The sequence below is a fragment of the Talpa europaea genome, assembly GCF_964194135.1.
Source record: "Talpa europaea genome assembly, chromosome: 5".
In the NCBI taxonomy this organism is placed as follows: Eukaryota; Metazoa; Chordata; class Mammalia; order Eulipotyphla; family Talpidae; genus Talpa; species Talpa europaea.
The window spans coordinates 10,081,336-10,095,227 of record NC_140071.1 but is presented as its reverse complement, the minus strand read 5'-3'; the positions used below and the strand labels follow the sequence as shown (position 1 = coordinate 10,095,227).

The 13,892-nt window shown below is 33.7% G+C and overlaps 1 protein-coding gene across 2 annotated transcripts in view; it reads left to right on the top strand.

Moving 5' to 3' along the window:
* The window catches only part of CDH12 (cadherin 12), a gene marked incomplete at its 3' end in the record, with an annotated part of 223,292 nt that overhangs the window by 172,169 nt on the left and 37,231 nt on the right, over window positions 1-13,892 (top strand). For both annotated transcript variants that reach the window (XM_084233140.1, XM_084233139.1), the window contains one exon: window positions 6,779-6,966. In XM_084233140.1, coding sequence (XP_084089266.1) covers window positions 6,779-6,966 — 188 coding nt within the window. The remainder of the gene's footprint in view (window positions 1-6,778; window positions 6,967-13,892) is intronic.

The following is a 13,892-nucleotide window of genomic DNA, read 5'->3' as shown; positions in this document are numbered from 1 at the left end:
GCAGAAGGGAAAACCAATCCAGTCCCTGTACGTTCTGCTAAAGATTTTTTTTTTTAAGATTATTTATGCATACAAGATCTGGGGTATAAGCCAGAGGTGTGGGGGGTGAGAGGATTCACCAGAGACAGAGTGGGGAACAGAACAGGCTGATTGACTGAACCACACTGCCGAGGGGAGCAGCGGGTGAGACAGGAGAGGTCTGCTGTGCTGTGTGGGTCAACTCCCTGGCTGGGGATTGAACTCGTGCTGCAGTGGCTGCCAGTAGCTTGACTTAACCCCTTGTGCCACTAGGGAGGGCCCCTTGCCAAAGATTTTCCATCAAATGAGAATCAGTGTGTGGAATGGATAGTGTGTAGACTCAGAGACTGGTGGAATGGTACCTCAAAGCAGGGTGATGCCTTTGCACATGCTTCGTAGTGGATGTATCCAGCAGCTTCCAGAAGTGCCAATGGGAAAGTCGGTTTTAAAAACCATCAAGAGCCCCTTGCTTTCTTGCTCCCATGGTGACTGAAGAGCTGGTGAGTGAATGATCAGCCCGGAAGTCCTGCCAAGCCAGCCATAGCCCATCTGCTGCTGGCCTGGTTGGTTTGGAGTCAGGGTGGCAGACAGAAGTCTTAATTTTGCAACGGTCTGAAGCACTAATAAATATGATATATTAGAATTTTCTAATTTCCAAATCTAGAGTGGGAAAATCTTTAATTTTAGGAATTTGCAAAAAATCTCCAATTTTAGGAATTAAAGTGAAGGTAGGACTACCTATTATTTAAAGGTGAGTAGAAACATCTTTAGCTCACTATAGTTTTCATGCCACAAAAAAATAAAACATATTCACTAAAAGTCTAAATGAGCAGCGTGGGGTGAAGAAAAAATAACATGCTTTATTATATTTTGCATGCTGTGCTTTTTCAAACGAACTGTGATATGATGTGGGATTGTTTGAAGTTTCAGGAAGCTGAGTTCTCTCCTATGTGATCTGATTTTCTTTTCTCTGTGCAATAGGAGACAAGGTCACCAACCGAGAATGCAAGTAGTAAAAACAGCAAAGCAGAGGTTTATGGAGAGTAGATCAGTTTAAAATAGAAGTCACACAGAATGGTAATATTACCTTTGCAAATTTGTATGCTTTGCAACCAATCTTGAAGGTGCATTTGAGGTTAGTGATCAAAAGCTGCTCTTCTAGTTCTCCTACTCACTCTCACCTCGTCCTTTGAGAAGGTGCATAATCACTATCATGTAGGGCTGGATTTTACCAGATTTTAGTAACAATGGACATAGGCAGAATAGACCGGGCATAGGTTAATATAATGTTGAAACAATAAAGCTTATATTCCTGGTGGATGAAGAAAGAAGACAGGAAAATAATACTGGATTGCAAGATGTTGACAGATTAATGTCCTGGCACTAATCCATGTTGAAGTTATTTAAATTTATCCTAAGCTTATGTTTATTTTATTGATACTGTCACGTCAATATCTAATATTCCAGTTGATAGGTCTGAGTGGAAGTGATAGAACAAACCAAATGGGAAGGCAAAGGACTATGATCACATTGGCTTGGTTAACTGATTACTTCTGTTTGGGGTGTTTTGTGCCACCTGACCTCATAGCCTCCACATCTCCTAATTAACTCAGATTCTCAGCTTAAATGTCAGAAAAATGAGTACTATTGCTTTACTTTCCTTTATAGTACTGGTGTCATTTGCAGTCTTACTGTGTGATTGTTTAATGTCTAAGCTCCTCATTAGTCTACAAATGCCATGAGGATAAAGAGTCCTTTTGCAGTTTTTTTCATTGTTTCATAGGGGAGGCTACTAAAAACCACAGTGGAATCAGGTATCGATAATTTGAATTATAACAGTTATTCTGCTATTCAAACAAATTTGGAAAGGATAATACTTAACTCTAAAGTTTTGTGTTAAGTATGACTTCTCTGATCTAGAAAGTTTAGAGCAATGAGTTTCTAATGGTGAGGGAAAACAGAAATGCTGCTATCATTAAATATAATTTCTAAAATGCAATCTATTATTTGGGCCTCGCTGGTGGCGCAGGGGTTAAAGTCTCAGCACTATTAAGCTATCACCAGCCACAGCGGCAAGAGTTTGATCCCTGGCCAGGGATCTGATCCATATGGCTTGCAGACCTCTCCTGTCTCCCCCACTGCTCCCCTCAGCAGTGTATTTCAGTAGATCTTCCTGTTCTGCTCCCCACTCTGTCTCTGGTGAATCCTCTCATGCCCCACATCTCTGGCCCAGACCCCAGTTCTTGTCTGCATAAATGAAATAAGCCGGTTTAAAAAATGCAATCCATTAACATGGATGTATTGTCTGTGTCAAAATTCAAATGTGTATATGGCTACTTAAAATCTGGGCAGTTATAACCTTTTAAAAGTAAGGTAAATTAGCCAAAATAGCTTAGATTTCAAATACTTGACATTTCCAAAATTTTGTTCCTTCTAGGCTCATGCTAGGAATGAGCAGGAGCTGTCTCTGTCATGATTGAGAAACCATTCCCTGTGTGTTTAGAATATGAGATACAGCCAACTCCAACTTTGTTATCAGGATGGTTCTTCCTATGGACTATATTTCCATTACCTTAATTTGGGCTTATTGAAAATCCTCATAGCTTCGGGCTTATGAAGAAATTGACAGCATAAAATGTTCTTCAACCACCAAAATATTTTTATTTCTGAATCCTCCAATATTCAAGATATAGGAAAAAATGTTTCAGTTAAAAGTAAAATGACCTTTGAGAAACTCTTACCACTTTCTCTCTTTTATCTCCACACAACGTTGGCATTTTGTCTGTTACTATTTCGACAGGAAAATATAGCTTTATATAGATTATTTACAAAAAAATGATTTGTAAATTAAATAGTCAATATAGATATCAGTTATGGAGTTCCATGAATATTATAAAATTGACTTTTCAAAATTAAAACCATAAAGGATATATTTTATTTTTATTTTATCATTACACCAATTTTAAAGATCAAGAAAAGAAATATCAAAAATGATGCCAAGGATCACAGAGCTAATACATATTGATGACAGGTCACAGTTTAGGTGGAATTTCTTTTTATGCATACAGATACATTGTTGGTATTTATTTTTTATATGCTATTTTGGCTAATATTTACCTAAGAGATTAAACAATAAAATATTTATATATCAACATTTTATTTCTGTGTAATTAGATGATAAATCACACATATCACTTATGCTTGATCACTATTTGACAATTTAATGTTTGAAGTCAATCACTGAACAGTTGTTGCAATGTACATTATTTTCTAAAGTTTAAACATCTATGAAGTTCAAATAAATGGTCTATGTGTTCAGGTTTCTCAAAATGGTTGACTTTTTTTTTTAGATTTATTTATTTTTGCATAGAAGAACTGGGGTACAGGCCAGAGGTATGGGGGTGAGAGGATTCACCAGAGACAGAGTGGGGAGCAGAACAGGCAGACATGCTAAAATACACTGCTGAGGGTAGCAACAGACAAGATAGGGGGGTCTCCTGTGCCATGCGGGTCAGCTCCCTGGTGGGGATCAAATTCAGGCCATTAAAGTGATAGTGCTGAGACTTAACCCCTAGGCCACCAGGGAGTCCTGTTTGACTTTCTTATCAATTTGAAATAATTTCTACAATTGCCTTCCAGTATTTCTAATATTTTTTAAATTCTATTTACCTCCAGATTAGCTGTCATGTACAAGTTAAGTTTTTTATGCAGTTGGACACTAAGATCTTGAGTGTTGTTTCTGAATAGCTAAAACCATGAAATAAAATGCATTTCAGAGGAGAATTTGTTCTCCTTTGGAGAAATTGGTCATTCCATATTCTTTTTATTTTCTATTCTTATTACAGAATGGTAATGTGGAAATACACAATTCATTCATTCAATGAATATATATATTCAGGTCCTATAGTATTTATTTCTGAGTAAATTGCAGCATATTCATTTATAGTCATTAAATAGTCCTTTTTTAGTATTTTTCCTAACACTTGAAATTTTCCTGAAATAAATGTCCTCAAAAAAAAGGAAGTAATTATAGCATATATCTTTTGTTCTTAGGTATCAATAAATGCATCCTGAAACACACCTACGGTTAGTCCTAGTCACCAAAGTGTAACATTTTAAATGTCAGAGTTTCCGAGAGGATTTCCACCTAACCTATAATTCAGTAACCAATGCTTTTACCTTTCTTAATTAACAAAAAAGGTCTGTAAGTAGCTACAGAATGTGATCACTATAACTCCACCTTCACTTTGCACAATTTTCTCCTCTATGAGAACATGGTTCATTTTTAAGCATGGCATGTATATTTGATGAATATGCAAGTGTGTATTCTTATTGCTGCTGTGAACAATTTCTTGTCACCTGTTTTATTTCTTAATCTGTGTTGAACAGGTAGTGCCATTAAGATGTTTCATATGCATCAAAATTAGGATGCCAGCAAGATGATGGCAGTGTAATTGCATAGTACATCATAAGCCATCCCTCCTTGGCACAGCTGAAGATTGCTTCAGTTTTGAAATAATCTGAATGACCCCGCTTTTATTGCTGTTGAGTTTCTAGAAAATGATAAAATGTCAAATCATTGGAAATAAACCAACAGAACCTAAACAATCTGACATGACTAATGCATAGTTTCTCTGACTTGTTCCATATTCTGCAGACTTTATTACCAACTATAATATTTTATTGAGAAATGTTGGTCTTAACGAATGTGTCTTCTACCTTACTAAAATGCATGTCTGCTATATAAAGAACAGAAAATTCAGTGCTGTGTACATCTGTGCTTTATGTATACTAAAACCTCTATGCACAAAAGAGATGTAAGTGGTGAATCACTGTTTTATTTCTATTATGTCTAAATTTTGATAGGGGATGTTACTAAACGCTATTGACCATCTATTTTTAACAATGCTGCTCTTCAATTTATTAAATAATTATAAAACTGTGAGCATATGACATATGGGCAACTTAAAAAAAATTTGAAAAAACTGCCCACCTATTGGCAGAGTGATACAAAGAATGGCTGTCTGTACATTTATTGTTACTGGCCTTATAAAATGTTTACTTATATAAAACCCATATCTCAGCCTATAGTCTTGAAAAAACTATATAGCATCTATATAGCATGCTGATCTCATCTGTGTCCTTCAGATTACCTTCAGAGTTTGAAAAATTCATGTTGGATGGTCTCAGTTCTGTAAACCTTTTCAGCTTCGCTAACAATAATCGCCAGGTGATGCCAGACAAGATTATTTCACTTGATTTTTGCCTCTTTTATTTTTGCTTCTTTTTGAATGAAGCACTAACCCATAAGGTAATAATTAACTTGCAGTTGCTCCTATTTAAATGGGTCAGAGAATAATTTAGCAGAGATATTATTCATACTTTAAGTCAGATGGCCACGCTTTCCTCAAGATTCTAGCTAAATCTTCCACCCCCCCACTTTTACAGCTACCCTCCCATTCATTGTTGGCCTTGTCTGAAAATTGAAATCCTCTACACCTAATAGCTCCCTACCTCTCTAGAATCTCTGTTTGTATCTATGTCTGATAATTTTAGACATATATTTCCCAACTAAATATCCTATTGGGGAGGATTTAGAGTGCATTATTCCAAACAGATCTGTATTTCTCTTTTTTTATCAGGAATATTCAAGATATTTCCTATGTTCATGTTTTACTCACTCACCATGTGCCATGACATTGACCGTGAGCAGAAATACCAGGTTCTTGGTGTTTCTCAGTTTCTTTGTCACAATCACACAAGGACAGGCTGAGCATGTGGATATGTCACTGATAAATCATTTTTCTACTTAAATGTTATTAAGAAAGAAAGAAAAAGGGAAATGAAAAATAACTCACGTTATAATAATATATACTGTATATTTTCTTCATGTTATCCAATACAAAATCTCTAAAATTTGTTTAAACAATCTATACATTTTTAGTTTGAGGGCTATTACAATATTTCCTGATTTAGGGATATTTTTATCAAAGACTTTTTTTTCTGATCAGTTTTAAATTCATGGTAATATAGGTGCTCCACCTGGTGGTAAAAAAAATAAGCATTTTATTTAATTTTTTTAAAAACCAAGAAAATAGAAAAACAGAAATTTATATCTTTATTTTAAAAGTGTATAAAAGTACCTAGTAGGCTTCCAAGTAAAATTTTACTAATCATAATTTCAGTAGATTATAGAGAATGTGTCTTAATGAATGTGTCTTAACAAATGCAATATAAATTGAGAATTTGATTATCCATATATCTATTTTACAAGTTATCTTTACTTTCATGATTTATACTAATTGAGTAAATAGCCCGATTCTTTATTTGATTATTTATATGTATATTCTATCTATTTATGTTTGGAAACATAACTTTCTGCAAGTTTCTGTCAGTTTATCCTTTTTATCCATGTCGTGTATTCTGGGTTGTATTGTATTAGTAGCAATTAATTTCATGAATATCCCCTTTCACATTTGAAATCATTTACATGTCAATGTTGTTAATATGTTGAGTATTTATCCTCACAGCAATTTTAACACTACTATTTATAATGTCTATTTAAAATTCTAGAAGAGAATTTATTAGTGAAAAGTAGAGTGAATACTTCTTGTCATAATATTTGATGGAAAATTGACTTTTGATTTCACATTATGTTCTAAATTTTATTTCATTCTATAGACATTGTTATTCAAGATGGTTATTTTACTCTATACTATGCTAGCTCCACTGTCAATGTGACTTATATATGTCTTATCAGGCATCTTCCATTTGAAAGTTCCTGAATCATCTCCTATTGGATCAGCCATTGGAAGAATAAGAGCTGTGGATCCTGACTTTGGACAAAATGCAGAAATTGAATACAATATTGTTCCAGGAGATGGGGGAAATTTGTTTGACATCGTGACAGATGAGGATACACAAGAAGGAGTCATCAAATTAAAAAAGGTACATAGAAAAGACTTTGGACAGATGAAGTCCCAATAGTAAATAAAGAACAGAAAGAGTAAAAACTGAAAATGACAAGTAGAAAAGTAAACCTCATTTAATGTATCATTTGTTTTTCCCTTTCCTTCTACAAAGTTCACTCTACCCCAAAATGCTTATATCCTACAAATGTAATAATTAGTATTATTTTAACCTACTTGATATATTTTTGCTTTCAGTCCCATTAATCAGGCTACTTTTCCCATATTTGCCCAGGAACTCTGAATTTTTTCAAAAAAACAATATATATGGTAATGAAAATCATCATGGAAAGAAACACAATTTTCATATACATTATTTGTCATTTTTATCCCCACTATTGTGCATAAATTTTACCTTTTCTTGAAGTTAATTTAGCTGCAAGTTCTCATTCAGTAAAATTATATATTCATGTTGAATTTTCAAAGTACATATATAAAAAAATATTTCCGTCAAATTCTTGTCAGCTTCATTCCTTTATTGTTTGGTGTGTTTTGCTGGCTTTATATTCTGTTTCTGTTCAGCAGCAAGTCAATGAAAAAATGTCACTTAATTTTTCTTTAAAGAGGTCTTAAAAAAAAGAACCACATGTAAATGGCTTTGCAGACATCAATTCAAATGGATATAAATATATAAATTCTCTTAGTAATATAAAAAAGTAAAAATAATTTCACATCAATAGCTCATAAAATATAAGTGTGAAATTAAATTTACAAAGTAAATTGAGGTATTAGAATTATCAATATTGTGTATGCTATGTATGTTTATATATATTCATATAGTTATAAATATACTTTATATGAATAGTTTTCTATATTTATTTAAACAAATTTGCCATCAATGCCAAAAAATATTAATATCTAAGTGTCAGTTTGAAAAAATGTGTGGCAATCTTAATTTTTTTCTTAAGAATTTAATTCTTAATGAAAATTAAAAGAAAATGATGTGCTAACTAAGGTGCTTTATATTATGTCTAAATGGGTTGCTATTTAAAAAATGATTCAATTACATCAATCAACATTGTTTAAATACTCATTTATTATATATCATCACTACAGCAATAAGAACATGTCTTTCTAGTGTATGAAAACAATATAAAGAGAGAGTCATATTTTAATTCTTTTAAAATGTTCTCTTTCTTAACTAGATTAAACTTGAGATTTGTGAAACTATAATGATTTTATTTACCTTTGATTTATATAAATGTAGAAAGTGCATCTCCAATTTAATTGCTTCCTATTGTGGTGCATTATTGTTATCCATGCTGGCATACAATTTATTTTCTAAATGAAATTTAGTGTCCATAACTAACATTCTTTCGGTCATTCAATGGATATTGTTGGTGTAGCAACTAAATCCCAGATCAGACTGTGGAATCTAGAGAAATACCAGTGAAGGTATAGTCAATTATTTTCCATTCAATTGGGAATTCAGGTAATAAATTAAAAAGCACTATCAGTAATCAGAATTCAAGGTTGAAAACATAGAGCAAGATAAAGGGATTATAACAGGAGAGTGATGGAATCTTATATTGATGGTCAGAAAAGGATTTACTTTTAGGTTAAAATTTCAGCAGAGACCTGAAACAGGCCCAAAATGCACCATGCACTGTCTCGTGATGGGTGTTCCAGAATGGTTGAGCATCAGTTGCAAAATCTCTGCTATGGGCATCCTGGGAAAAGTCAGTGAGACTGAGCGCAGTGAATGGAGGGTCTGTGCAGAGGAAAAGTACACGATGGAACTCCTGGTAGGCCAGCACCAACACTTGAATTAGGTCAAGATATGGGAAACGGTGTTGAGTTTATATCAAATTACTTTTATCCTTGTAAAGTTAGGCTATTCTGACTGTCCTGAAAAGAATAACCTGAAAGTGAGGATAGAAATAGGCCAGTGAAGTGATTATAGAAATCCAGGAGACTGATGATGGTGATACAGACCATGACACTGTAGCAATGGAAATTGTGAATTGTGAAAAATGGGGAGAGTTGGCTACATTTTAGAGGAACAACCAAAACGATTTTTTAAAAAGATTTATTTATTTATGCATACAAGAACTGGGGTGCAGGCCAGATGTGCAGGAGGGTGCGAGGATTCACCAAAGACAGAGTGGGGAATGGAACAGGCAGACTGACAAAACACACTGCTGAGGGGAGCAGCGGGGGAGACAGGAGAGGTCTGCTGCGCCATGTGGGATTCTCGCTGGCTGACCGGGATGGAACCTGCGCTGCAGAGGCTGTGGACAGCTTCACAGCGCTTTACTCAGCCACCTGTACCACTAGGGGAGGCCCCAAAATGATTTTTATAAATAATCTGATCAACAGTAAATTACATCAAGCATTTGTTGTTTTTCTTTTTATTACTATTTTTTTCTTTTTAATTTTTTTTTTATTTATACAAGAATCGGGGTACAGCCAGATGCACGGGAGGGTGAGAGGATTCACCGGAGACAGAGTGGGGAACAAAATAGGCAGACTGCTGAACTACACTGCTGAGGGGAGCAGTGGGCAAGACAGGAGAGGTTTGCCGCTCCATGTGGGAATCTCCTTGGCTGGCCGGGAATCGAACCATCGCTGCAGAGGCTGCAGACAGCTTCACAGCAAGGTGCTCAACCTGCTGCACCACCAGGGAGGCCCCTACATCAAGCATTTGAATAGGTTTGCTTTCAATGTTGTAATTTATTTTATTCTTTAAATGAAAAACCTCCAGAGGTAATCCATAACTGCTAAACTGTTGTTCTCTTGGAAAACTAAATTGCAGCTTGCAAAGAACATTTGCTGAATCTAATTTTTTGAGATTTATTTTCATTCTTTTATTTATGTGAAACTGGTTTACAATGTTGTAAATGTATAATCTTCATCAGGGAAATTGCTTTGCAGTTTTGTTTTTATTCTTTTTTTGTTCTCTATTCTGATTTTGTTATGAGGAAATGTTGGCCTCATAAAATGTGTTTGGAAGTCTTCCTTTTTTCTCATAATTTTTTTGGAAGAGCTTAAGGATTATCGGTTTTAGCCCATCTTCGATGGTTTGGTAGAACTTGCTTGTGAAACTGTCTGGTCCTGGTCTGCAGTTTTGGGGGAGAATTTTGATTACAGTTTCAATTTCCTTGCTTGTAATAGGGCAGTTCAGATTTTCTGTTTCCTCCATATTAAGTCTCAGATGGTTGTAAATTTCTGAGAATTTGTCCATCTCTTCTAGGTTGTTCAATTTACCAGCATGCGATGTTCATAATAATTTCTTATGATCCTCTGAATTTCTGAGATGCCTTATGACTTCTCCTGTTTTGTTTCTGATGCTATCTGTTTAAGTGAGTCTAGCTAGAGCTCCTTCTATTTTTTTATTTTATGAGCCTCACTAGAGCTTCATCTATTTTGTTGATTTTTTAAAAGAAACATGTTTTTGGTTTCATTAATCTTTAGACTCTCTTTTTGATTCTTTAAAATATGAATCAGGAGGACATTAAAATTTAAATCATGTATCTGTCTGTGTCTTTCTAATAACCTACCTACCTGGTATGTATGTTGTAATGTGTGCATATGTGCGTACATATACACACACATATATAACTTGATTAAACATGACATTTTGGTTTTATAAAAATTAGACAATGAGAAAATATTCAGTTGACTAAAGAATATGAAAAACTAAAAATAATTTAAACAATTGCAGTTCTTTAGATTTTTATTATGTTTGAAGACTTTTATAGAACTATTTCTGCATATATTCTGCAAGGCCTCAGAAAATTTTATCTTGCACATATCATTAGGAGTCCTATAAATATTGGATGCATGATAATAAATATGTATGTAAACATCCACAGCAGCATTTAATTTCCATAATGTTCTTAAAATTGCTTTGTGGAATCTTTCCCTTTTCCCTATATCCCAGTATAGAAGTGCAAGAAGAGTTTTCATGAGAAACCAAATTCATACAGGAATTATGTTAAGTACATTAAATGTACGAAGAATCAAAAAATATGCATTCTCCACTTGAATATGCAGCTATTTACTGAATGCCTATTGTTTTATTATTTGACAAACATTAGAGCATGATATTCTTTGTTTTCAGAGTGTTACTTTTTTTTGTAAATTTAATTAAAAATAAAATAAATGCTGCATGTTTTCTGAGGCACAAATGCTGTTGTTTTACCTTCAGAATTTTTGTTTTCCCTTTATTATTTTCCCCTTTCTCCTTTTTCTCTATAAAGGGAGGGTCTAAGTGGACAAAAATTATGGTCAGGTTTATATGAGCTGAGACCAAAAAAAGACATTTTTATATATTTTATTTTTTAACCTCAACTTAGATTCAGTTTATGAGCACTGTGACAGAATGCCATTTCATGTGTCACTTTGAATTCAGAATAACATTATGAAACTTTATAAATCTCCCCAAGGCTCAAGATATTGGTTTTGAAAAAAACACACAAAACTATTCTTATTCTACATTATGTCATATATTACTGAGCAAGTAGAAGCAAGTAAATAGTGATATGTTGTCATGTATTATATCAATTAAAACACTAACAGATGATAATAAACATTTTAAATTTTATATCCTATCTAAAAATTTGGAGGTAGGTTACATCTTAAATGAGATAGAAAGATGTTATATGGAATTATTTGCTATTTATCTAAAATGAAAAAAATAGAAATCTTTTAAAAAATAAAATGAATAAAAATATTTTCATATTAAAAAAGTCTTACTATTTTGATGTTACTTGGGAGTATTATTTCATATCTAATGACTGTGATCAGATTGAATTCCAAGCAAAATTATTTTTTTTGCCTTAAAAGCATAAGGTACAATAATTTATTCTTCATCAGCATCAGGACCTTTTACTAAAGAGATTCAGCTCTCAACTGGCACCATTGGAGCTTTATATTTTACTTCTGTCCTGTTACTCAGTAAAGCTTTTTTTTTTGGAAGTCTTAGTGTGTTCATCTGAAATGTTTTGATAGCACAGCACCATCGTGTGGTTAACTTTATAATAACACTTATGATAAAAATATAATTGGAATAACTATCAACTATACACCTCAATTAATTAAATTTAAAGTACACCGATCTTTAACAATTCTGAAATACATAATTTAAAAGAACAGTAAGTGATGTCTTTGCTTCTCTAAATATTATGTGCCTGTTTTTTGTACATCTTTGTCTTAACCTTTTTTAAACTTTTTACATAATTTCCCTAATCAGTCTCGCCAACTCCAAATTAGCCCCAGACTAACGCACCCAATACAGATTGTTTTGATGTTTTATTGGCATCTCTGTGCATTTCATAGTCTTGTCCACTCAAAATGTCTAAAGATAAATGCTTTCTCTTTTCTCAACAAAAGGCTGACTGCTCATGCTTTCTCCTGGAGAAGGTTCCACCTTGTTCCAAATTCATTAGCCAGAAACTGAGGGGTTTTTTTCTTAAGATAGTTCCATGGACTTTGACATCCTCTTGCCAGGCAAAATTTAAAGACCAGCCATGGATTTCTCATGAACAAGGATTAGAATTTACTCTCTAAATTGTGTGTTGACTTAACAACCCTTTTTATCCTCTCCACGATGCCCTGGCTACTCCTTCAGCCTCACTGTCTATCTTCATCCACCTTGTTCTTCCATCCATGAATGCATGGCTAAAACCAAACTCTGTTCCTCTTACTGTCATACTAAAATTAGCTATTGTTTTCATCACTAGTAAAACTCCTGCACACACATATGCACACTCATACACGTGCACTCACCCACACAGGGTACATTTCAGATACACCCAATTTGTTGGAATTTCTACTAAAATTATGCTAGTTTCCCTTTTTCTTTTGTGCAGAAGACTGTCCTACATGAGTATCTTAATTATTTTCTGTTCTTTGCTATTTATCTCCTACCCTTCACACCAAAGACTTCGTGAGTTCTCAGGAAAAGCTGGTTACTCTATACTTCCTTCCCAGATGTCAGCATTTCTGTCAAAAATCTGTGACACTTACTGCATGGACGGTTTAAAATCATCTGATTCTTCCTACTATATTTAGACTCCCAAAGGTACTTTATCATTTCTATATTTGTGTAACCACGATGAAGAAACTATATAAAGTTGGATTTTAATTGATTAAAAAACAGCAGTCTTATATTGGTAACATTTCTGATACACTGTTTTTCTTAGTTCTCAAATATTATGTAAAGTTTAACATATTTTTAAATTATTTTGAAATAGTGTTTTATTGGTAATAAATTTGGGAAGCAGGATGCTCAAGGGAGAATTATAAATTTTCAAAATCACAACATGCATAAAATTATCGTATACTTTTAAAAAGCATACATTTTCAACTGCTGTTAACAGCAATACAGGTTAGAAGCAAAATATGAGATTAGTCACTCACGGAAGCTAAAGAGATAATTGACCTCCCTAGATGGCTCTAATTCATAGTATATATACACATAAAACATGTGTTTTAATTAAACAATTATAATGGTTAATGAAATAGCTCATTTTAGGAAAAATATTACCAGAAACCTTCATATAGAAGCAGTAGAAGTATTTCAAAATTTGTTTTGTCTTGTTTCAGTTACTGAATTTGCTCCAAAATTTTTGCCACTAAAATATGGGCATAAAAATAATGTCCATGATTTTTAAGTTAGTTTATTAAAACTATTAAAAGATTGCAGTGCTACAAAATCCCAGAAGGTGTAACTTACCTACAATAGAAATCATTTTTAGTAAGACAATATTGGCTTATGAGACAGTACATTATTTAGAGATATTGGATCACGCACTTCAGATGTATGATACCTCACCCCATCTACCACCAGGGTACCCACAGTCCCCCACCATAGTCCATCCTGCTTCTCCCCCACCTTACTCCCCTCCCCCATTCTGATGCCTCAATCTATACAGTCAGATTTCTAAGTGTTTTTATTGGTTT